Below are 24,947 nucleotides of genomic sequence, written 5' to 3' on the forward strand. Positions count from 1 at the left end.
GACACACAGAAATTCTCATATTTTGATAGAAATTAATACGTTTTAATCAAGATATTACTAAACTGATTTAAAAATATTAATGTTGATAATAGCTATTACTGCTTCAGATGACTGATATTTTATTTATTATTCGACTGCAAAACCCCATTTTCAACAGCTCTTCTTTCATTGTCCTAATGGTCTACTCACTTATGTAATGTTTTATTAGTCATTTTAAATGCTAATTGATTGTATAGGAGTTTATGCAATTGTATTAGATATTCGTACGGTTAAAACCTGTTTTTTGTTCACTTCAGTTGCAAGATCCTGGCATTCCTAAAGTTCAGTACTGGGTTCATAAATTGCCCAAATGAACCTGCTTTCTCAAGCAACATGTACTGTTAAGTCTTTTTTTTTCACTGTCTTGAGAAAAAAGAGCAAAAAGGGTTGAACCAGTATAGAATAAGTAGAGGAAACTCCTGATGCATAACTGCTTAAGAGGATAAGTACATCAGAGTCCTTAGTTTGGGAAGGAAATTCTTACAGGTCTTTAGTTGCCCTCTTCCTTAAATACATGCCAAATAACAGTGTGATCATCCACAGAGAAAACGATGACTCCAGGATGCTGAGTTTGTCCATTGTCTGTGTATCTTTGCCCATTTTAATCTTTTTATTTGCTAGTTTTAGATATGCCTTTTTCTTTGAAATCCTGGAGTCATCTTTTCATTGTTACAGATGATATTGGTATTTGGCGTGTAATATTTATGGATAAAGCCAACTATAAACTACAGACTATTATGTACATTTTGTCTTGCACAGTTGTGTACCTTTAGTTTCTTTTTCTGTTCTGTTAAGATCCTGGTTGCCCTCTTCTTTGAAGACAGTAGTGGACACATTTGTATGAAATCTTCAGTTTCATTTCATGTTGCAAAACACAAACAAACTTGATGTTTCATGAAAAAGTGGTTTCACTTTGGACATTTGGTTTTTACTTTAATTTTTTTTTTTTACTTTTTTCTTTAAAAAAAAAAAAAAACAAACAGGAATTGAACTTTAGGAATTCCAATGCTTTATTTGAAAGAGTAGCACATTTCAGGTGTGCTATATCATGTTGTCTACGATAACACAATTATAAATTTTTATGTGATTAAAACTGTCATCTCACAATATAATGATAGAGCGACATGATACGTTTACATTCCCTAGTGCACACAACAATGACGCAAGCCCAAACATATTTGAGAATGATCAGTGTGTCAGCCACCGATGATGATTTAATACTTAAAAAGGGAGCTACTTCAATAGTGTGTAAGTGGTTTGAGTACAAAAAATCAGACCTCCAGCAAGCATACTAATTTGCAGAAAAATGTAAGAACTTATTGTTAAATTGGAAACGCAGCAAACTTGTTTCACCATTTGAAGCAAAAGCACACTGTCACAGTACAACCAGGAAGACACGAGTTAGTACTAGCAGCTGGTGATGTACAACCAAAAAGTAAACCAATGACTCAACTGAGCATCACTGGAGCACTCTCTAGTTGCACTTCATATAACAGGAAGAGCAAACTGTGGATGGAAATTACTGATGTGGTTACATGATTGCCCAAAGGATTTGATGGCAATACAAACCATGGGAAATGAGGGCTTTTTAAGCAACTGGTTGAAAGCATGACCCAATATACAACATCCTAGGTAGAAAATATTTTTTTGCTGTTACAAAATTTAGTTTGATTTTACAAACCGGATTCCAAAAAAGTTGGGACACTAAACAAATTGTGAATAAAAACAATGCAGTGCTGTGGAGATGGCAAATGTCAATATTTTATTTGTAATAGAACGTAGATGACAGATCAAACGTTTAATCAGAGTAAATGTATAATTTTAAAAGAAAAATATGTTGATTCAAAATTTCACGGTGTCAACAAATCCCAAAAAAAGTTGGGACAAGTAGCAGTAAGAGGCTGGGAAAAGTAAATTTGAGCATAACGAAGAGCTGGAAGACCAATAAACACTAATTAGGTCAATTGGCAACATGATTGGGTATAAAAAGAGCTTCTCAGAGTGGCAGTGTCTCTTAGAAGCCAAGATGGGTAGAGGATCACCAATTCCCACAATGTTGCGCAGAAAGATAGTGGAGCAATATCAGAAAGGTGTTACCCAGCGAAAAATTGCAAAGACTTTGCATCTATCATCATCAACTGTGCATAACATCATCCGAAGATTCAGAGAATCTGGAACAATCTCTGTGCGTAAGGGTCAAGGCCGTAAAACCATACTGGATGCCCGTGATCTCCGGGCCCTTAAACAACACTGCACCACAAACAGGAATGCTACTGTAAAGGAAATCACAGAATGGGCTCAGGAATACTTCCAGAAACCATTGTCAGTGAACACAATCCACTGTGCCATCCGCCGTTGCCAGCTGAAACTCTACAGTGCAAAGAAGAAGCCATTTCTAAGCAAGATCCACAAGCTCAGGCGTTGTCACTGGGCCAGGGATCATTTAAAATGGAGTGTGGCAAAATGGAAGACTGTTCTGTGGTCAGGCAGTCACGATTCAAGTTCTTTTGGAAATCTGGGGCCATGTCATCCGGACCAAAGAGGACAAGGACAACCCAAGTTGTTATCAACGCTCAGTTCAGAAGCCTGCATCTCTGATGGTATGGGGTTGCATGAGTGCGTGTGGCATGGGCAGCTTGCATGTCTGGAAAGGCACCATCAATGCAGAAAAATATATTCAGGTTCTAGAACAACATATGCTCCCATCCAGACGTCATCTCTTTCAGGGAAGACCCTGCATTTTTCAACAAGATAATGCCAGACCACATTCTGCATCAATCACAACATCATGGCTGCGTAGGAGAAGGATCCGGTACTGAAATGGCCAGTCTGCAGTCCAGATCTTTCACCTATAGAGAACATTTGGCGCATCATAAAGAGGAAGGTGCGACAAAGAAGGCCCAAGATGATTGAACAGTTAGAGGCCTGTATTAGACAAGAATGGGAGAGCATTCCTATTTCTAAACTTGAGAAACTGGTCTCCTCGGTCCCCAGACGTCTGTTGAGTGTTGTAAGAAGGGGAGATGCCACACAGTGGTGAAAATGGCCTTGTCCCAACTTTTTTGGGATTTGTTGACACCATGAAATTCTGAATCAACATATTTTTCCCTTTAAAATGATACTTTTTCTCAGTTTAAACATTTGTTCCGTGATTTATGTTCTATTCTGAATAAAATATTAGAAGTTGGCACCTCCACATCATTGCATTCAGTTTTTATTCACAAAATTGTATAGTGTCCCAACTTTTTTGGAATCCGGTTTGTAATAAACTATGAAAAGAAAAAATATTTTTTTTAATTGCTGTTTGAGGGCTGCCTGGTTAACATGCTGAGCACAAATCATCTTGACAGTATCTCTGTTGTGAGTGATGGCGTGAGCGTCTGTGTTCTGTTCATGTAATGGTATTGGCCAAAAGGAGCAAATAAGGAAGAATTGAAAAAGACTGGGAGACGAAGACGGTGGGGGGGCTTTATGGCAAGTATCCAGGGAGCTGAAAGGAAATTTAAAGAGCAAGTACAAAGTAAATGGTGAGTGTGACCACTGGCACCATACTGTACTTGGTAGCCAAGCAGCTACAACTGTTTGCAAAAGGTCTTAGCATACTGGAGAGTTGCCATTTAGACTTTGTTAAAATCGTGAAGAAGGAAAAAAAAAGAAATGAGGGAATGCTCTGTGAGTCACGAAAGAGAAAGCCCTGGGTTTCCTCTGGCAACGAAGGACAGTTCTGAAGGTATTCCTGAGCATTTCCTTATGAGTTTTTCAGGTTTTTGAGCACTGTGTTACTTTTGTAGGTGTCCTATTTTTCTTATTTGCTCAAAATAGAATTAAGGAACAGCTTAGGTGCGAAACAAAATATGGGTATGTTATTAACTGCATGTCCAGTCCTTGGCGTTTCATGTTTATTCTCTTGGTTGTTGTGTAAATCAAATAACATTTATTTTCCACATTGATTGAACTTTTACACAATTAAACTTAAGAGAGACACAGTAAGAAAACTGTTTCTACTGCTTTATCAATCCATGCACAACTGGTTCCTAATAGTTCCTAATAACTCCTGCAACACAGCACTCTTTAAAACAATACTCCATTAAAATTGAATCTTTATCTACTCATATTTTAATGCATGAACTAATCTTGAACTATGACATAAATTTAATATCTTCAAATTGACAGAACGTAAAGAATGTTAATACAAAACTTAGCCTGCACAGGCAGTATAATTTTTTATTTTTTTGCCACTATACATATAAAAATAAAATTATATTTATTGGATGCACCATTTGTTTGTTCGAGTAGGCCTCTGTGTGTGTGTGTAGGCCAATAAGGATTAACAGAGGTAATGACGCCTATAAGATTGTAAATAACTTATTGTGGAATTTTGACAAGGCTGGCTAGAAAACTCAAAATGTTTACTTGTACAGTTCTAACACTGACATTCTAACTTGCCTTGTTTCATGGTATGTCCATTTTATGTTTACACAAGAAATTAGAGGCAATGCAATAGTTCCAGCACTGATGTTCTACCTTATTTGATGGTATTTCAAAAAAAGATGCAAGGCAACTGTTTTAAGTTTTACAGCATTTTTATTTTATTTTTTGTAAGCAGTGAGTGTTTACATTTTGGCAAGAATTTTTTTGCAGGCTCCTGAAGAGGTACAAGGTTAAGTTACTTGTTGTTTATGAAAGTAGAACGGCTAAGTTATCATCAGTTGTTCAGTTCTTATTGTTAGTGTTAAGCAGTTATGTTTTATTATACTTTTATTTAAAATTTCCAGGGAAAACACTAGGCTTCTTTTGTGCTTACAAATTACTTGTGCTGTGTCACACTGTTTACAATTATGTGTCACTACTCTTGCACTATAATGCTGCTGTTGGCACCTTATGGCAATAGGTTCACATCATTGGAAAAGGATGGAAAATGCCTTTTATTTTGTTTGTACTAATTGCTGATGCCTGCAAGCTCCAATCACCGAATAAAAATCTTCAGTATTTTTTTTTCTATACTATCATAATATTGCTAATTTCATTAAAATATTATATAATTTTGTAACTATATTGCACAACCCTGGCTAACACAGTTACAAACTGTTTCTTTAATAACCATTTAGAATTTAAACATATTATGAGCTAAAAATTTACCATTTGGATACTAATGGAATGGATGCAGAAAATGGGGCTTTGCAGTCCTGTTTGAGTAATAAATTGTATATCAGTTATTTCCAACAGTAATAGCCATTTGCCACATAATGTTTTGGCTATATTTGTATATCAATTCAATGATATCTTGATAATGTATCAATTTCTATAATTAACATGAGTAGTTCTGGAAGACTCCACACATTTGAATGTGTATATGTTAAAAACGAAATATCAGTGCTTTTTTTCTCTAAATTGGGAAAGAGGAGGTTTTATATCTTTAATCGCTTATGGTGGTAATCTTGGTGATTTTTTTTACCTTTTGAGATATGTTGTGACTTCCTCTTTATTTCTTTCTGTTATAGCTCACCAAGAGGATGCAGGGACATCCATACAGGTATGTTAAGTCTCTGTGTGGGTATGTGTGCATGTATGTATATCTAAATTTATATACAGTACTTGCCAATAATACAAAGAGTACATGATAGTTGTTTCACCCTAATTGGGGCTCATCAGGTGTATGCAGTTTTGCTTCTCCTTATGGGGATCGAACCTCAGGTGTCCGCACCCGAGGCAAAGCCTCAGATGTTATGCCACATTAGCTGGTTCGCTTACATGACAGGGTGTAGATCTTAGTATTACATCCATAGGTCTGAATCACAATCTGAGAATGGATGGTTAACTACAGGTAATGCTTCTGATTAGTTGTCCAGACATCCTCCACGCACGCCCTCATAGTTGCAAGAAGCACATCACAGACATGATATATAGTACCTGACATATAATACAAAAAGTACACAATGCATGTTTTGTCCTTATTGGGGTTCATTGGGTTTACCCACTTTTGCTTCCCCTTGCTTTGCCTTTGGAGCAGACATATGAGGTTTGATCCCTGCAAGGGGAAGCAAAAGTATATCTATGGCATGACATTATAACTGATTGTATTTGTTGTCCTGCATAGCCACGGACATGAATTATAGCATGTTTTATGTTTAGCTTTGTCTTTCTTGTTTCATTGCTTGTGACATATATTTTTCCAGTTTTCATATTGAAGCTGTTCCAGCAGGCAATGTTATTCAACAGTATCTTATAATTGAATATTGTAATGTCCTTGACACCGACCTCTACTGGGATATCAGTAGTCATGAACTGAGATGGACCAGGATGAGTGAGGGGACCGGCAAGACTTTCAGCTCAGAAGTGTAGCTGTAGTGTATTGTCAAAGTGCAATAATGCAGGAATGAACTTAATAAAAAGTTGCCTTTAAAACTGTGCCCTTAACAGTAGAATTACCAAAGCTTACGAAGCAACTCGTAAATCCATCCCACCTTAAATCCACTCGCATGTCTCCATTCAGCGTCTTTTGTCTTGTAAATGTGTCAGTAAGTCCAAGGAGCAAGCAGCCTGCTATCCCATCCTCCCACCGCCTTAGAAACTGCAAAAACCTCTCCCAACTGAAGCCATATCAGGGGGTCAGGTACTTAGAGCAGTGTAGGCTAAAAAATATATTTGGAACATGTGCATTTCATGTGTGTTCTGCGTCTACAAAGATCTGTGTAAGTGTAGCAAGACAGAAATGTTGAACATATATCTGAAAGACAAAATTTTTCATGTTTTAGTACGAACGACAACATTTTGACATGAAATGTATAATGTGTGAAGACTGAAGTCCAAATATCAAATAAGCACTTTCACAAAAGGTACAAATATAACAGAACAAGTGCGTTTTTATTCTAGACTACAACCGAAGAGAAAGAAATTGGATTAGTGTACCTCATTCTAGCGACTGCTTTGGTACTACAGCAGTAAGAACTGCTGACTCCTATTCAAGAGGTCGTCGGTTTGAGTCTTCACGTGTCCTAGAATAAACGTTTTGAGTAGTGAGCTGCTCTTATTGTTACTATTGTACAATAAAAACATACATTTTATTTGAGTCTGTAACAGCCCGGTGTAATTGTAAAGGTTAGCGTTTTTTTTTTATTTAATTCAGTTTTATTCTCTGTCGTGTTCATGCTTGCCCCAATCTGACACTGCTGCTTTCACATAAAGACGTGCTATAAAAGAGGTGAACTCGGATGAGTACGAGGGTTCTACATTTGAGATAGAGAACAGAAGCACCCCCAATGTAAAGCAAGACCATTTTGAATCACTGACATATTTCACTTTCAAAAACATTAAACATCTGCTACTTCGTCTTGGTCTTAAAGAAACACATTCATAATGATAATAATACAAAAAAATTAGAACAGGTGCTGGAGTTACCTTCAGTTACTATATGACAGCTTGTAAAGCCAGATATACAATGAAAACATTTAGACTCTTGATTACTTATTTAAATTTACTGTTGATAAAAGTCTTGTATTCTTGTGCTCATTTTGCCAGCTCTTTTTCAAATTCACAACACAACTACTCATCTTTTAGCTGTAAAGTTTTTAATCGTGAAAATGTGACGTTCATTGTAATGAGCCAATTGCAAAGTAGTTGTGTGGTAGCCATTTTTCATGTGTTTGAAGTTAGAGCTTCTACACTACATGGATACTTATGCAAATGCTCATTTGTGCTTTTTCTTAATTTTCGTTCTTACAAAACCTTATTTTGTGTTTCAGGAAATATGGAGAATAGAGTTTCAGTATGGAATAGTTAAGCAGTAAAATCGCAAATGCGTACGGGTCTGAATTTGAAAGGCCCTGTAACCTATGACATTAAATGTTTAAAGTCTCTGCAATTTAGATTTTCAAAAAAAAAAAGTTGTAACAGATATGAACTATTATGGCACAGTTTTCAAGATTTTGGTTTTCCGAGCAAAAACTTCTCATGTATTTATGTTTTGACATGTATGAAAACAAACAAAAAAAAACTTGTTTCTTGCTATATTTATTTTGTAGTGGTTGAAAGCCAAGAGTGATAAACCTGGGGGCAGTTATTTGATATCCACTGGTCTTAAACGACCAGACATATTAGCTTTCACAAATTGTGTAAGGGTCTAAATAGAATACTTCATAGATTAGCTGTGATCTTTTTTTTTTTTTTTGGTATTAAACACAGTTTGGATAAAACTTTCAGGTGTTTAACTCTTTTGAGCATTAAGCCTGAATTGATCTGACTAGCTGTTTAAAATATGAATTCAACTCATTTTTTCTTTTTTTTTTCTTTTTTCTTTTATTACTGTTTTTATTGTATAACAGTCTCTAGCTGAATTTCTCCTGTGACATTTAAATCGAAAGTGACCTTAGCTAGAGTTAATAAAAATACAATGAAAGTGCCTTGGTTTAAAAGTTGTTGCTAGAGATATTGTGCTAGTCCACAAAGCCAACCTTTGGTAATATGGTGTTGTAGTATGATTTAAGGAATATTCTTAGTAAATTTTTTAATTTATTTTTGATGCATTTTAGCAACATCCATATTTCTAAATCTGTTTTTCTCTTACAGTGCTGTGCTGATGGTTCGATGGCTGAAAGCAGTCTTTACTCACCATGCCTCATATCTCTCCACAGTGAGTATTGGAGAGAATATTCTGTTTTCCCCAAAGTAACTTTTGAATAGGCTGAACTAGTATTTAGGATTATATAATCTTAAAGCCTGAAGATGTCTAACAGTGGATTTTTTTTGTGCCATTGCAAATGAGCCAGGCATATATTGGCAGTAACTGTATAGTAATCCACTGCCGTCTTAGTGTAGCTCAAGTGGTTTGTTCATGCAAAAACCACCTTTTGGTCTGCTTTGTTGTATGAAAGTAAAGTGGGTTTTACTAACAAGAGCAATGTTGATTCAGTGGGTTTGAAAGCTTATGTGAAATTTGCATAGTTTACACATAACAGCAGAAGGTAATTTTGTTTTTGTTTCCTTTTTGTTTTGTTTACCCTTTATGAATGTTTGAGACAGAAATGTTGATGAAAGGAATTAACCACAGGCATTGTATGGATTTTGTGCTTCACAGCACACAAGAATGGCAAAATATATGAGGCCTCCAAAATTGAGCCAGAAAGCAGGCCAGAAACCCCACTAGCCTTGCCCAGATAAGGTTTGCTTTCAATCAGGATGACTACCTAAACTACTGGCTGGCTGGCTTTGGACTTCAATAAGCCAAATGGGACTTAAAATTTGCAAAAATAATACCAGAGTACCAAAAAGTCTAAAAAATAATAATGGTAGACATTGCTTTCAACCACTAGCTTGTGTAAGGCATAGGCAATGAAAGGAATCTTTGTTAAAAAAGAATTTTATAGACAAGAACAGAAAAGATAACTGAATACTCCAATGTCTCACGGCAAAAGGATTTCAGTGAAATACAATCCAAATGACCAAGTCCAATTACAGAAATCCTTTAATCAAAATTTAAAGAACAGCAAAAATTCAAGGTAATCAGGAAAATCAAAATAAGGACAATATATACAATAACAAGTCTTACTTTAACAAAGCATATTCAAACAAACTGCCCATAACTCTTTCCCAGCATGACTGTAAAGGCCGGGGCAGTTCCTTAGTGGTAGGTAATAATGGCTCTGTCTTGTGGCTGTCCACCCACAAAACACAAATGTAAAAGAGAATAATTAACATACATAAAAACTAAGTAATAAATAAAAATAATACTAATAATATTAAGTGAAAATACAAAATTGGAAAAATATGAAAAATGAAATAATATTAACACACACACTCTTAATTCAATGAACACACACTCTATCTCAATTAACAACAAGGACAGACCAAAGACATTTAAACATGTCCGGGTGAGAAACCCTTGCTTAAACATAAAAAGGGCTCACTACTTGGTGTTTGAAACATTAAGAGAGTTTTAATGGCTAGACATGCATGGGTTTCTCATGTAGCTCATTAATCTTTACTGTCATTTAGCTTTTATAGGAACAGAATTACTTCAGCAGATTGTTAAACATGGTTGTCTTACTGTTTACCTGAAAATGCCTTTTGGCAAGTGCTTCATGCTGCAAGACAGTAGACAAAAGCAAATTGTCACTGTTTAATAGGATGAAAGTATGGAAGGACCTAAACTGGATGTGCAGAACCATTTATTTTTTTAATCTGATAAGAGTATGGATTTCATTTGAGGTAGAATAATCCTATATCAGGCTTCCCTTGAAATAAAGAAAAACTGAAATTTCTTTTATCTGCTTGACTAAACATTTCAAAATAACAAAAAAACAATATAGTTATGTCACTTTGTTTTGCAGGCTTATTGTTATTACTTCTAATTTATATTACTTCTAATTCATTTTTATCCAAGTATTATGCTCCTTTTTTCTAAAATTGGGTTAAGTGAATAACTGGCCTTTTTTGTTTCGGAAGCATTAGGTCACAATTAGATATTTTTGTCTTGGTCTTTTATAATTATTTTATCCTTGTCTCCTTATTACAGTTGCCGGATTTGATATCTCAACTGGGTGTATTGTATCATATGATTGAATCGCGCGTCAAGATGTTTCAGAAGCTGGCAAAGCTGCATGGGAAACTATACCTCCTCATTACACAGGTAGAGGTTGTGGAGGCTAAAATAAATGCTTTAATGTAATTTTCAGTTTTGAAAAATCATGAAAAACTAGGCCAGTTATCAATTGTTAAGTGCTTTGCATGTATTGTTTAGCAACATCCTTAAGTGTTAGGTTGAATAAGTTCTCAAAAGAGCCACCCATAGACTGGCAGTAGGATCTCTAGAATCATTTGTGTGTGCATGTTCATATTTAATCCTTTCATGGATATTGTCATTTTTTGCAAGCTGCACACAAGTGACCCTCAGATTAATTTTAATGAGGATTTCTATACAAGTACAGGCACAGTTGCCTGCAGCTGCTGTGATTAACTGCATTAATTCAGGTAAGGTGCATCAACATGACTTAAAACTCCTGCTAAAGAAGACGTATGCTTAGTGTTTATCAGATTTGACTAGGCATTTTAACGGCTACCAGTTTTATGGGGTTGGGAGGATGATAGGCTTTAGGTGTGGCTTTAAACAGTTCATGGGTTGTTGCTTGTGAATTTATCAAAAACAACTAAAATCCAGTAAATATATAATTTAAGAGTAAGAGTATAGTCTTAGATTTTATGAGATATTTTCCGAATTTGGGAGATGATTTTAAAACATTACTCCTAAAAGTTTTTTATTCAGAAGGTTTGTCAAGCTTCAAAGAAATACAGTGGAACCTTGGTTTGCGAATGTTTTGCAAGATGAGCTAAAATTTTTGACTTGATAAACAAGCGATGTCTTGACATACGAGTAGTACGTATATGCTTTGTCTGCCAAGCGTCACGTGGTCACAACTGAGCTGATGGTGGTTCTCTCGCTCGCTGTGGGATTGTGGGTAATCGTCTCCCATTCTCCATCTGAGTCGACGTGCCTCACTCATATAGTCAACATCCGTACGAGCGTATACAGTAATCTCTCTCTATATCGTGCTTCGACTTTCGCGGCTTCACTCCATCGCAGGTTTTAAATGTAAGCATATCTAAATATATATCACGGATTTTTCGCTGGTTTACGGATTTCTGTGGTCATTGGGTCTTTTAATTTATGGTACATGCTTCCTCAGAGTGTTTGCCCAATTGATTTCATACAAGGGACGCTATTGGCGGATGGCTTAGAATCTACCCAATCAGAGCACGTATTAAATAAAACTCCTCAATGATATACGATGTGCTTCCCACGCGGTGCTTGATTGTTTGCTTTTCTATGTCTCTCTAACTCTCTCTCTGCCTGACGGAGGGGGTGTGAGCAGAGGGGCTGTTTGCACAGAGGCTGTTTGCCTAGAGGATACGGATGCGCCTGTAAAAAATGCTGCTTTATCGAGGTGCTTCAGTATACTTAAAAGCACAAAAGCACGTATTGATTTTTTGATTGTTTGCTTTTCTTAGCGAGCGCTCTCTCTCTCTCTCTCTGACATTTTCTGCTCCTGATGCGCGCACTCCTTTGAAGAGAAAATATATTTGCATTCTTTTAATTGTGAGTTTAAACTTTTGGCTAAAGGGTGTTATTTCATGTCTAGAGGGCACTAATAATGTTAACAGTGTGGGAGAGTTTATAAGGGCTTAAAATATATAAAAATAACCATACAAACATATAGTTTTTACTTCGCTGATTTTCATCTATTGCGGGGTGTTCTGGAATGCAACCCCCGCAATCGAGGAGGGATTACTGTACTGTTTACTATAGCATGGTGACCACGTGTGTGTTGTAATGTGCAAGTCCCTGTCTTGCACCCCAGAACACGAAGCTGAGTCTCAGTACTTTAGCGACTTCAGCTTTATTCAGCTTGAAACAAGAACAGCACGGTTATTTTATCGGGATCTGCCACTAACTATGCACAGACACAGCAATCAGGCAGGGTCGGGGCCAAGTAATACTGTGCCCTGTGCATTTATAATGTTCCTGTATCACCTATCAACGGCAGGCGCTTATAGCATGTCCACAATCTTTTTGGGTTCGCTTTTACGGCAAACTGCTACAGTGCTTTGAGCCTGTGGTTGCTTTGGGATGCTCTTCCGCCTGTCGTCCCATTGGGTGAATCCCAAAAGAGTTTAGAAACTCACATCAGCCATGATTCTTTTCAGAGGTAAAGTGCAGGTTAATTTGTTTTATGTAGTTTTACTTTATATTTTGTATTAATCCATTTTTATATGAATAGTTTTGGGTTGTGGAACGAAACATCTGAGTTTCCATTATTTATGGGGAAATTCACTTTGATATACGAGTGCTTTGGATTGCAAACACGTTTCCGGAGCGAATTATGCTCGCAAACCGAGGTTCCACTCTACAAGGCAAAATATGTGGATCAGAATGGAACAGGTGTAAATCCTGATTCCTGTATTGTATGCCATCATTTTCATTAAAGTATTACTCATTTTATAAAGAAGTATTCTAATTTGTATAACACTTGAATGCAATAATAATGTAAACACTTCAAAATTTAACAAATTTTCTTTAATAAAGTAGAGTAGTGATGACAGTAAGTATCAACAGCTATAAGTGACAGTATAACACATTCTAGAAAGCGAAATGCAAGTATCCACAGGTGCACACAAGAATGTAATTCAATGAAGAAAGTTAACATATTATCCAATAAATCAATTACATGGTAAATAAGAAGCAAATCACTTGTTCGAAGAATCATCATAAAGTACAAAAGTAGTCAAAGATTAGACTGTAATTATTAATAAAAATGTGATTATAATCTCATTTAAATAAAGTGTTAATGTATACTAAAAAAGCATTCTGTGTAGTTTTGCAAGCTAATCACAAAACATTGCATGTGCCTGTTTTGGTCTTTGGCTTTTCAAAACATATTTAAAAAGAGCTAGACACAAGGACCTTGTTGTTCTCTTCAACAGATCAAAAGCATGGAGTAACCTGACCTGTTGCAGGTAGTCTTAATTATTCTGATATAGTATGAGTTGAATGTAAGGCAAAAAGTACCAAAAAAAAAACGCTTTACATGAGGTTTAAAATTTTTGTCCAATAACGGAAGTTACCACATGTTGCTTTTCAGATTTGACATTAGAAAACTATTGAGGCCGTAAATCTTAATGACTTTTCTGACCTAATTTTCCAGATATCTTCCTTAGAGAGCTCAATAAACAATACTGAGTTAAATCAAGAAGCCAAGTTGGTCTATGAGGAAGGTAAAGACTTTTTTTTTGGTAGTACTCTTAAGCGATATTCAATTGATGATGTCCTTGAGTGAATATTGATATATTTTGGGCTATTGTAATGTATACTGTTCAATTTCAGAGTCTTCAGATGAAGAGGGAGACGGATCAGGGGATGAAATGCTTGGTGAAGACGATGATTCTAATGTAAGTTACTTTTTAGGGTAATGTGTTAGTAGCAAGAATGTTAATTGTTTTGCAATTCTGTGTCAGTTTGTTCCATACAAGTTACAAAAGAAACAGATTTTTTTTAGTCACTTAGTAATGGAGTGCAGTTAACTTAGCTGTGACCTAAATTAATGTACTAAATAACTAAAAATGCTTTAATTTTCTTTGATGTTGGTCACAGAGTATCTAGGTCTGAATTTAGTGTGTTAAACATTGTAGAAAAACACCATGAATTCTAGGATGTTATTGTTTGTTGATAATTTGAACTACATTTTTATAATTTGTTTTTTTCATATACTACTACTGTTTAATTAGTCTTTTATACCAAGTCTGAAGTTTGTTCCCTAAAGGAAAATTGTGATCCATTGATAAAATATGCTAAAAGATAAGGTAGATATTTTATTCTTTCCACAGATAGGTAGGTAGTTTAGAACCATTTTTATCCCAAGGGTGGAAGTTTGGCTTTTTAAAGAAGCTCAATAAATAAGTAAATAAACAAGTACATGAATACATAAACAAATGGATATACACAAGAGTTGCGTTTATATAAAAAAAACATCTTGGCTAAAGATATAAAGAACAGTCACAGTGAGGCAAATTAAAGACATATTGCAGTAGGTATACATAAGGCAAAGTTAAGTTTCTTCACCTACTTCTTGCGAATAATTGTTGGCTTAAAGTACTCTGTGGTGCTGTGTCGGAGAGAATGTGTAGCATTGTTCATGGCTGTTTTGTTTTCATATGCTAATGGCAATGTGTTTGCATCACTATTAACTATTAGTTAACTGTCATATAGCACAAAATATTACCGTCTTCCTTGTAATGCTCTTTAATGGGGGGTGTTACTCTTGTATCGCATGGTTCATTCTAATGTGCAGTATGGTAAGGTTCTTTTAATACTTAAAACACATTGCTTAACATGCTGAAGATGTACTATGTTGTATCCATTGACTAAGAATGAGATACTGTACATTGGGAGCCCGTTTAAAATTTAAAAGTTGATGTGTTTCTTAGTCACTGCACTACTTCCAGCCAATAGAATTTTTTTCCAAATAACTATAGTTTATAAAATTGTAAGCAGTTTTATTTTTTATGCAACAATCATATAATTTACTGCTTATTTGAAAGCATTGGAGCCCAAGCCAACCAATTCTGATAATTAGTTGAAGGACTGTTGATGCTTCACCAGCAACCCTATAGAGAATATTTGTTTCTGCCCCGTTATTTGCAACTATGACCGTTTTACTACTACCCGCAGTTTATAAAGAGTGAGTATGGTGAAATTGCTCAGTAAATATTTGAAGAACAACAGCAAAGCAGAGCCTATTTCACTAAGAAACATGGCAAATACAATAATGTGCTGTGGAGAAAATGATCAAGCCTAATGCTCAGAGCCTACATGACTCAGACAGTTATAGTCAAGTCAGTTAGATTTTATTTATAGAGCACATTTAAAAACAGAAGTCAACCAAAGTACTGTAAGACAATAAAAGATTCTTACAACGTAGCTCTTTGTATAAAGTAGAACAACAAATAAAACAAATGGGTTCAGCACAGGCCTTGTGTGCTTACTATAAAATTACTATCATTAATTTGTGAGATTATGATAATTGTGTACAGATTCTCGTAAAGTAAATTTGTTTTCTCAAATGAGTTATGGAAGGTGGATTAGAATTCTTTCAATTTAGCAAAGTAATTCATTGTTCAGACAGTTGTAGTATCCTGATAGATCTTTCATTGAAACAATGTTGTACCTTCTTGCATTGCTCCAGATTTTACTGTTAAAGCATTAAGAGTAATTTTAGATCAAAGACTATCTGAAGATACACAAACATGTTGGCCAAAATGGTTCTAGTGTAGTGCATTCCATAAACAGTGAGCTAACAATGCTGATACTTGATTGCATTACTCACATGTTTCATTTTGTCCCGAGTCCATTTTAGACAAATGTATGTTAACACTAAACAGTCCTTATTAGTTGAAAAGATGGTGATCAAAAAAGAATACTTTGCAGACTGATTTAGCACTTCAAGCAAAATTTGATGTAACCATCTAAAATTCAACCACATAGTTTACTATAGGAAGTGCATGAACAATGAGCCTAGTCCCAAAAATGTTAGGTCACAAATTGAAATTATGTTTATACTATTTTACTGATTGTTTTCCAGTGGGCTACTGAAAATAAATTGAGATAAATGAAACCATTGCATTTTATATATCAGAAGAAAATGCTTTGATCAAAATTGTGTTCAGCAAATATTTTTAAAAAATGTATACCCAGGGCAAAAGAGATGCCATCACCTCTTGCATTTTTTGGGAAATTGTATTGCCTTTATTCCAGATTGAAACTGATCTGACACAAGTTTTGCTTTATGTAACATCACTGACTTCTGGTTAAATTGAACTATGGAAGCAAACATGAGCATAATGTTTCATTATATTTATGAGGAAATTACACTGCAAAACAGATGCTTGTAATGCTGCTTTCTTTAAATTAGTGGTCTTAACTTCGAATACTTTCCTCAAGAACTGGGACACATCTGCTCAAAAACTGAGTCTTGACCAGGCACCAGCAGCATGTAACAGTGTGCTACCATCTAAATACTTTTTGAGCTTGCTGTATATTAATGCATTAGTATGTTTACATACCTGTATAATAGAACTATCAGGGTGTTTGTATTCACTTCTTAATCTTGTATTACAGCTATTTAAGATTATCATGTAGCTTCTTTTTTACACACAGATTCAGTTTTTGTTTTCTTAATATAGTAGAGCCCTAATTTAATATTCCAATGTTTAACATTTTATATTTTTTAGTAATTTGTGGAGGTGTTTTTTTTTTTAAGAAGTTGCATTTGTTTTTTTAAATGTTTTAATAAGTATGCTATAATTTTCTTGTTAAAATAAACATTCTTAAACAGTTTTAAAATTTTCAAGTAATCAACTATTTAACAATTTCATATTAACAAAGGTTCCCTGCAAAATGAAGGTTTTACTGTACTGTATGTTTAGAGAATACAATATATGCAATTGGAAAGACAAAGTACATATTTCACTTTAGAGCTGTTAATTGCAATTAATAAACAGTTATAAAATCCAAGACAATAATAATCACTTTTGTGATGATCATGCACCCCTGCACTTATATTTAATTAGAAATCTGTTACTTTCACCTGTGTCTAACTATATAGATGGTTTTATTAAGAAAATGTATTTTTAGGCAGTCGTTCATGTTCTTTGTTCAGAATACTGGAAGGAGTTTTTTATTTTTACAGAACTGGGAGGAAGAAGATGATGAGCATTTGGAAGATGCAGGTTCAGAGAACTCTGAAGAGATGAATGTTGAATCAAAAGTTAATGGAGATTCTGAACCAGAGAATGAAAGTGAAGAGGAATAAATAGTTGTCAGTTGCTGACCTTACCTGTGTTTGTTTTGATAATTAATTTTATGAATTTTATACAACTGAAAAGAACATACCCTTTGGCCATAGATGCCTGGCACTTCTCCATAGGACAGCCTGTGAGGGAGTAGTGTAATTTTCAACATTATGCTGATTATCAGAAGACTGTGTTCCATTCATTTTATCAAGAAAAAAGTTCTTGGTGGGTCGCAGTGTCACCTGTATATCCCCCCCCTTTTTTTTTTGTTCCATTTTTTTTTTTTCCTAAGGCCGCAGTGACACATCAGGAAGGACATCTCCCTAATCCAAACTTGACCATAATTAATCTTTTCTATATGCCTATGTAAATCTCTTGTTTGTACAGTGCAGTACTTTGTATTAACAACCCTTTTCATCACCACTGTTGGTGACAGGGTTCTACTGCAAAATTAAAAGGAAAAAATATGTTGAGAGGACCCTTACATGATGTCTATTGTGTTTTATTTTAAGCACTGTATTATGCGTCTATTTCTTCTTTTGAAATTCAGGTAGGTATGATAAATATTTCAGTACTAATGCTGCACTATTTATAAAGCAAACAAAGTGACCATTAGTGATTTGCATATTTAAGGATAGTAAAGTACAATTTGGTATGTCTTGAAATGCTAGGGACTGATTAGATCCAAATATAGAGGTGGAAAATTTAGAGGCAAGCTGAGGAAGGTGTTTACTCACATTAATTAGAAACTCTGAAGGGTGATGGTCAGAGGCAGTCATACATTGTTTTAGAGGTAATACTAACACCACCAGACCTTTATTTTACATCGAATATGTCATCAGTGACATAATATCCTAAGACTCTATAAAAATAGTGCAGTTTACATGTAAGTTGGATCATAGTCTTTTTAAAGGCTCTTTCTGTCGTTGATCAGTTGTCTTGGTTACTAAAAGACATTATTTCCCAAGTCAAAGATGATAAACATATCCTGTTTAGCCATGTTCCTTAAATTCTTATCTTGTAGTTTTTACTATTTGACTTCACTTGGATTGGTGCAAGATTACTATATGCTAGGGATGCAGTGAAACTGATACTGTTATCAGATTTTGGTCCGATACAGTGCTCAAGTACTTGTACTCATAAAAATGCCGATGCCTATAACCATTACTATTAATGTGTGTGATTTTGTAAACTAAAAATACAAAAAAAAAAAGTCTGTGATGTAGAAGTTATTTTAAAATGAATGATGAAAACCAAAGCCTAGCGGACTGTAAAAGTAAACATAAGAATGAGCATAGCAAAATTGTCTCTGGCAGCGCACAGCATCAGCCAACATTGCGGCAGACTCTAACAAGGAGAGAACAAATGTCAGAAGAATAACCTGCTGGTAGTGAAAATACCTAAATTAAAACAAAATTGCCAAATATATTGTTCTTGACATCAACCACTGGCAGTTGATAATGTGGGATTTCAGCTCCTCCTGAGTGGGTTGGAACCCAAGTTTACAGCATTCCAAGTTGTTCCCACATCACAGATATGGTTAGGATGTACAAGTTTGTTTTAAAAAAACAAAAACAAAGCAGGGCTGTTTGTCTAATGTCTTTATCATCAACTTAATTGCATAGTGGATAGATGAGAATTTTGCTCTCTAGCAGGTTATGCTGCTTGCAAAGCAGTTTCAAGGCTCCCATAAGACCATGCAATAGCAGATGCATTTCACTTGGGCCATTCTGGAAAGCTACGTGCACGTTGTGGTCTGCGACAATGCCAAAAATATAATAAGTCATTGATGATGCTGAAATCCGAGGTGTTGATCATTCATACATTTCAGCTAGCGGTAGCGGAGGGTGTTTATATGCCTAGCACTAAGCATTCTGCCTTATTGTACTACGGCTTAGAGGACATTCACCGTAAATGCTCTACTTCATCCCCATTTAGTAGGCTATTTGATGCACTTCATTTAAAAGCAGCACGTGTGGAAGTGCCACTATTTTTTTTCTACGGTAAAAGCGAAGGTGACTTTTTAAAATGAGAAAAATAATGAAGTTCACCATTTAAACTACGCCATGTATTTAGTTCACTTGGAAACATTTCGTTGCCTTCTAAGACTTTTGTAATTGAAGAGTTTGTTTCAGACACGACAAATGCCTGGTTTGTCACTTTGTGTTTTAGTCAATAAAATGAAACGCTCAAGGGTTACTTAATATAACATGGCGGATCATATTACAAGTAAAATGTGTTTTTTGTTGACCTGAAGAGTACGTTTCTTTGCAAAACACGGTACCTGGTGCATCTGCTTTCTGAACGTAATGCAATAGAAATCTGTGCTGTGCTTAATCATTCTTTAATGATGCAAAGCATTATTGGTGTAGAGTTCTGTATTCTAACAATTCTGCATTCAAATGGATTATTTTACTGGAGCAATGCTATTTTTGCTTTTGTCTAAGAAAGATAGCAAATTTCTATGTCAGTTCATTATTTTTAATGTACCATGTATTCTTGCTATTAAACATTTGTTCAGTGGAATGTTCATCTATCTATCCATCCATCCTTTTGAAACTGCATGTGCTAGCAGTAGATTTTCACAAATTTATATCGGGAACATGACCATTTTAAATTTGAAAAATGTATTAATTCTGTAGCATTTCAGAACAATCTTTTCAGTTATATAGAATACAGATTTTTCAAATGAGTATACATAAAACTGGCATGCATATCATTTGAAAAAATTGTTTTCCTATTGTTGATCTATAGATCAGTTCTTTTCAAGGAGGCCAAAGAGATGGTGTTGCTGGAGCTGCAGGAATTTTGTGGCCTAGAGGCAGCTGGACAGGATTATGCAGCGCTGCCTGCCAAATGTCCCAGGAAGGACCAGCTGAGTAGTAGTTTGGAATGTATATTTAATATATTTGCAGATGCACATGAAGCAGCACCAGTTTGCTGTGTTCCTGTAGCTGCTGCCATATTGCTGGAAACATTCCTGGAAGAGACCACAATCCCTTGTTCAGACAAGCCACTTAAATATTGGTCAGTACAGGTTGCTCAGTTTGTTTCAGATATCAAGGAAAAATATTTCAGCCCCATACAGTAGTGTAGAGTGTGTGAGATTATTTAGTGTACCGTCCTATTGTTAATAAAACCAGAAACAAGCTTACAACTGAACATGCTCAGATGCTTCTGTTCGTTAAAAGGAATCTTCCACTTTCCCAAAATAGTTGCAGACCTATCCAGTGGCGGGTGTTCCTCAGTGACTTGACCTGTATATCTTTACACCACTGAGTTAACCATCCATCCATTATCCATTAACCTGCTATATCCCAACTACAGGGTGATTGATCTGCTGGAGCCAATCCCAGCCAGCACAGGGCACAAGGCAGGAAACAAGCCCCGGGCAGGGCAAAAGCCCACCGTAGTTAAGTTTACTATCTTAAAAAAAATTGGATGCCTGTAAGAGAAATGTTCTTATGTTTAGCCACATTCCTGTGAATACTGTGTTGTACTCTTACATCCCTTTTGAAAGACTTGAGACGATATTCGTTTGGTTTTCATACGTTAATGGTTATGTGATTTTTGATTTGTTTTGTGAAATTTGAGCCATTTTTTTTTAAAAGTGTAACTTAGTCTACATATAATTAATGTGCTCTACTTTGAGTTGTTTTTTCAATTTTGAATTATTTTCTTCAAAATTATGGGTCTTTGATGGTAACAGTGAAGTTGGCAGTTGATGGAGATAAAGAAATACTATCTTCCAGCCTCACTACAATGGTATTGGTATCGGTGAATGCTAAAAGAACAAGTGTCAGTAGTTGAACTCAGTCTGAAAAAATTGTATGGATGCCTCCCTACTATATACATTGCAAAATTAATTGTTGTTAATGTGGAGACCTTGGGAATATGAGGTGTTCTTAACATTCCTTCTTGATAAATACCTTTTATATTTTAATTGTTTTAAGTTAATCTACCAATGTTAAGGGAATTTGATTTTTGTGTGACAGCCTCAGCAAGAGGATGTGTAGATAATAGATTGTTGGATTATTTAAAGATGTCCATTGGTTTCTGAACATGTCATAAACTAAAACATAATTTTCAAAATTTTCCATAGTGACCTCTCTAGGTATTCCAGAATTCTCTTTGACACCCCTGCATGTTAATATACATAGTCAGATTTTGGTAGAGAAAAGGCCATATTTTAGTTTTCTTTAATAACATTTTCTACAGTTGGTATCTCACATATGACCGAGTATTACATTTCTTTAATCTGATGTCAAATTTGAGATAATTAGAATTCCATTCCTTTATCAGACTTTTTCAAACTTCTATGTTTTAATGTTTTTATACAGGTGCTGGTCATAAAATTAAATCAACTTTGTCATGATATTCTATTTCAGTAATTCCATTCAAAAAGTGAAATTTGTATATTAGATTCATTCATTACACACAGACTGAGGTATTTCAAATGTTTATTTCTTTTAATTTTGATGATTATAACTGACAACTAATGAAAGTCCCAAATTCAGTATCTGAAATATATATTATTCTAATATAAAATTAGAATATTGTGAAAAGGTTCAATATTGAAGACACCTGGTGCCACACTAATCAGCTCAAAACACCTGCAAAAGCCTTTAAATGGTCTCTGTCTATTTCTGTAGGTCTTGAAGGGCATGATTGAGCTGCAAGAAAAAAAGTTTAAGAACTCCTAGCCCCACCCGTATGTTGTTCAGTGACTCAAGTGTCACTTTTGTTTAAAAGTTCAAAGTTTCATCTGGTTACTGTGAACAACTATAATATTGGCAGATAAACTGTAAACAAAAAACAAAAGAATATTTATAAATAAAAGGCTCAAACGAATTAAATGTATATGCAGCACAAAGAATGTTTAATCTGCTGTATATTTGAACATATATTGTTTTAATGAGTATATAAATGAAATTTGACTACTTTGACAACCCTGCTACAACGTTGTGTCCAACAAAAATTTTAAAACAAACTTGAGCATTACCTTCTTAATGCCCTCAAGCCATGTTTGTAACACATTCTTTGGAAAACTCTGCACTAGTTACACATAGTTAATACCATTAACCCTCAACTACTCACACCATTTCTCATTTCATAAGTACCTGCACGGTATACTTTATGCACCAGTGTTTAAAATGGCTATATGCACGCTGTGAGGTTGGAATATAAAATATTGCAATCATTTTAAATAGTACATGTTTTTAATGTAATTTAATAGCATACTAGCAAATTGTGCTTTCGAATATTGCGCAAGAATAAAAATTAATGAAATGATGAGGGAGAAAAGAACATTACACGTTACAGTAAGGAAGATTATTTTAATAAGTAGTGACTTATGAGAGGACTAAATATTAGAATAGTCTCATGATTAGTATGGAATGTTTTTATAGTCACAACAGCATATTGAATAGAATATATTGGATAAGAAGGGAAATTCAGGACACATGTAAGTTGGTATGTGTGAAATGTGGCCATCAGGTAATGTAGTATACCAACGTCTATAATAATTGTCGGAAAACAATTCTTGTTGCATAAACGTTACTGTCAGCAAAAATATTCCCCTGTGTGTAACCCACAAGTACCTTTACATTTAACCTGGGTTTCCATGTAACTCTGGAAAATGTAGTGTACAACTAGCCGTGAATAAAAACAGGGCCTGGCAAATAAACTGTTTGTAAATGTTTATCGTTTTGATTTGGTGATAGTCATACAATATGTTAAATGAATGAGGAATTGCCTATGCCGTAATAGATGGATAGACAGATAATTTATTAATCTCAAGTGGAAATTCACATACTCCAGCAGCAGCATACTGATAAAAAAACAATATTAAATTGTGTGTGATACAAATGCAGGAAAAACAGACAATATCTTAGTATAATAACGTTTTACCGGGTGCAATAAAACATAAGTAACATGATTGTTATAATTTGTTACTAACCCTCACCTGTTTCTGTTCTCGGTACTCAAATGTGGCAATTGGTGCCACGGCCCACCTGCCAAGTTGTTTGCCTGCCTATGGTAAAGTCATCCCTGATGGAGGATCACAGGAATCATGGGAAAGAGGGGTCCTTTCATCGGATTGGCTGGCCGAGCAACGTTTCAGCTGTGGAATGGCCAAATGGGGAGGCAGCTTGATGGATGAGGTCTCCAGGACTCTAAAAATATCCAAATCTTATTATGTGATATCATCTACAGTTAAATTCTGCTCCGTGCTCCTAAAATTTGTATTATGCTGTATTAAGGATTTGTTCTGTTCTGTGTATTGTATTGTATTGACCCCCTTCTTTTGACACCCACTGCACGCCCAACCTACCTGGAAAGGGGTCTCTCTTTGAACTGCCTTTCCCAAGGTTTCTTCCATTTTTCCCTACAAGGTTTTTTTTTGGGGGGAGTTTTTCCTTGTCTTCTTAGAGAGTCAAGGCTGGGGGGCTGTCAAGAGGCAGGGCCTGTTAAAGCCCATTGCGGCACTTCCTGTGTGATTTTGGGCTATACAAAAATAAACTTTATTGTATTGTAATTGAAGTCGCATAGTATGGGGAAGGAACGATCTCCTCAGTCTGTCAGTGGAGCAGGGCAGTGACAGCAGTCTGTCGCTGAAGCTGCTTCTTTGTCTGGAGATGATACTGTTTTGTGGATACAGTGGATTCTCCATGATTGACAGGAGCCTGCTCAGCGCTCGTCGCTCTGCCACTGATATCAAACTGTCCAGCTCCATGCCTACAATAAAGCCTGCCTTCCTCACCAGTTTGTCCAGGCGTGAGGCATCCTCCTCCTTTATGCTGCCTCCCCAAGCACACCACCGCGTAGAAGAGGGCGCTAGCCACAACCATCTGATAGAAAATCTGCAGCATCTTATTGCAGAAGTTGAAGGATGCCAGTCTTCTAAGGAAGTATAATCGGCTCTGTCCTCTCTTGCACAGAGCATCAGTATTGGCAGTCCAGTCCAATTTATCATCCAGCTGCACTCCCAGGTATTTTATAGGTCTGTACCCTGCATACAGTCTCCTCTAATAATCACGGGGTCCAGGAGGGGCCTGGATCTCCTAAAATCCACCACCAGCTCCTTGGTTTTGCTGGTGTTCAGGTGTAAGTGGTTTCAGTCGAACCATTTAACAAAGTCCTTGATTAGGTTCCTATACTCCTCCTCCTCCTGCCCACTCCTGATGCAGCCCACGATAGCAGTGTCGTCCGCGAACTTTTGCACATGGCAGGAGTCCGAGTTGTATTGGAAGTCCGACGTATATAGGCTGAACAGGACCGGAGAAAGTACTGTCCCCTGCGGTGCTCCTGTGTTGCTGACCGCAATGTCAGACCTGCAGTTCCCGAGATGCACATACTGAGGTCTGTCTGTAAGATAGTCCACGATCCATGCCACCAGGTATGAATCTACTCCCATCTCTGTCAGCTTGTCCCTAAGGAGCAGAGGTTGGATGGTGTTGAAGGTATTGGAGAAGTCCAGAAACATAATTCTTACAGTACCACTGCCTCTGTCAACATGGGAGAGGGATTGTTGTAGCATATAGATGATGGCATCTTCTGCTCCCACCTTC

General features: G+C 35.8%; 1 protein-coding gene across 1 annotated transcript in view; it reads left to right on the top strand.

Annotated features, from left to right (window-relative positions):
* The window catches only part of wdr43 (WD repeat domain 43), a 64,070-nt gene extending 46,210 nt beyond the window's left edge, over positions 1 to 17,860 (top strand). The window contains exons 13-18 of the mRNA XM_039748328.1: positions 5,541 to 5,572; positions 8,605 to 8,668; positions 10,550 to 10,663; positions 13,734 to 13,803; positions 13,913 to 13,977; positions 17,274 to 17,860. Coding sequence (XP_039604262.1) covers positions 5,541 to 5,572; positions 8,605 to 8,668; positions 10,550 to 10,663; positions 13,734 to 13,803; positions 13,913 to 13,977; positions 17,274 to 17,396 — 468 coding nt within the window. The 3' untranslated portion in view covers positions 17,397 to 17,860. The remainder of the gene's footprint in view (positions 1 to 5,540; positions 5,573 to 8,604; positions 8,669 to 10,549; positions 10,664 to 13,733; positions 13,804 to 13,912; positions 13,978 to 17,273) is intronic.
* The last annotated feature ends 7,087 nt before the right edge of the window (positions 17,861 to 24,947 follow it).

The sequence above is a fragment of the Polypterus senegalus genome, chromosome 3, assembly GCF_016835505.1.
Source record: "Polypterus senegalus isolate Bchr_013 chromosome 3, ASM1683550v1, whole genome shotgun sequence".
Lineage (NCBI taxonomy): Eukaryota > Metazoa > Chordata > Cladistia > Polypteriformes > Polypteridae > Polypterus > Polypterus senegalus.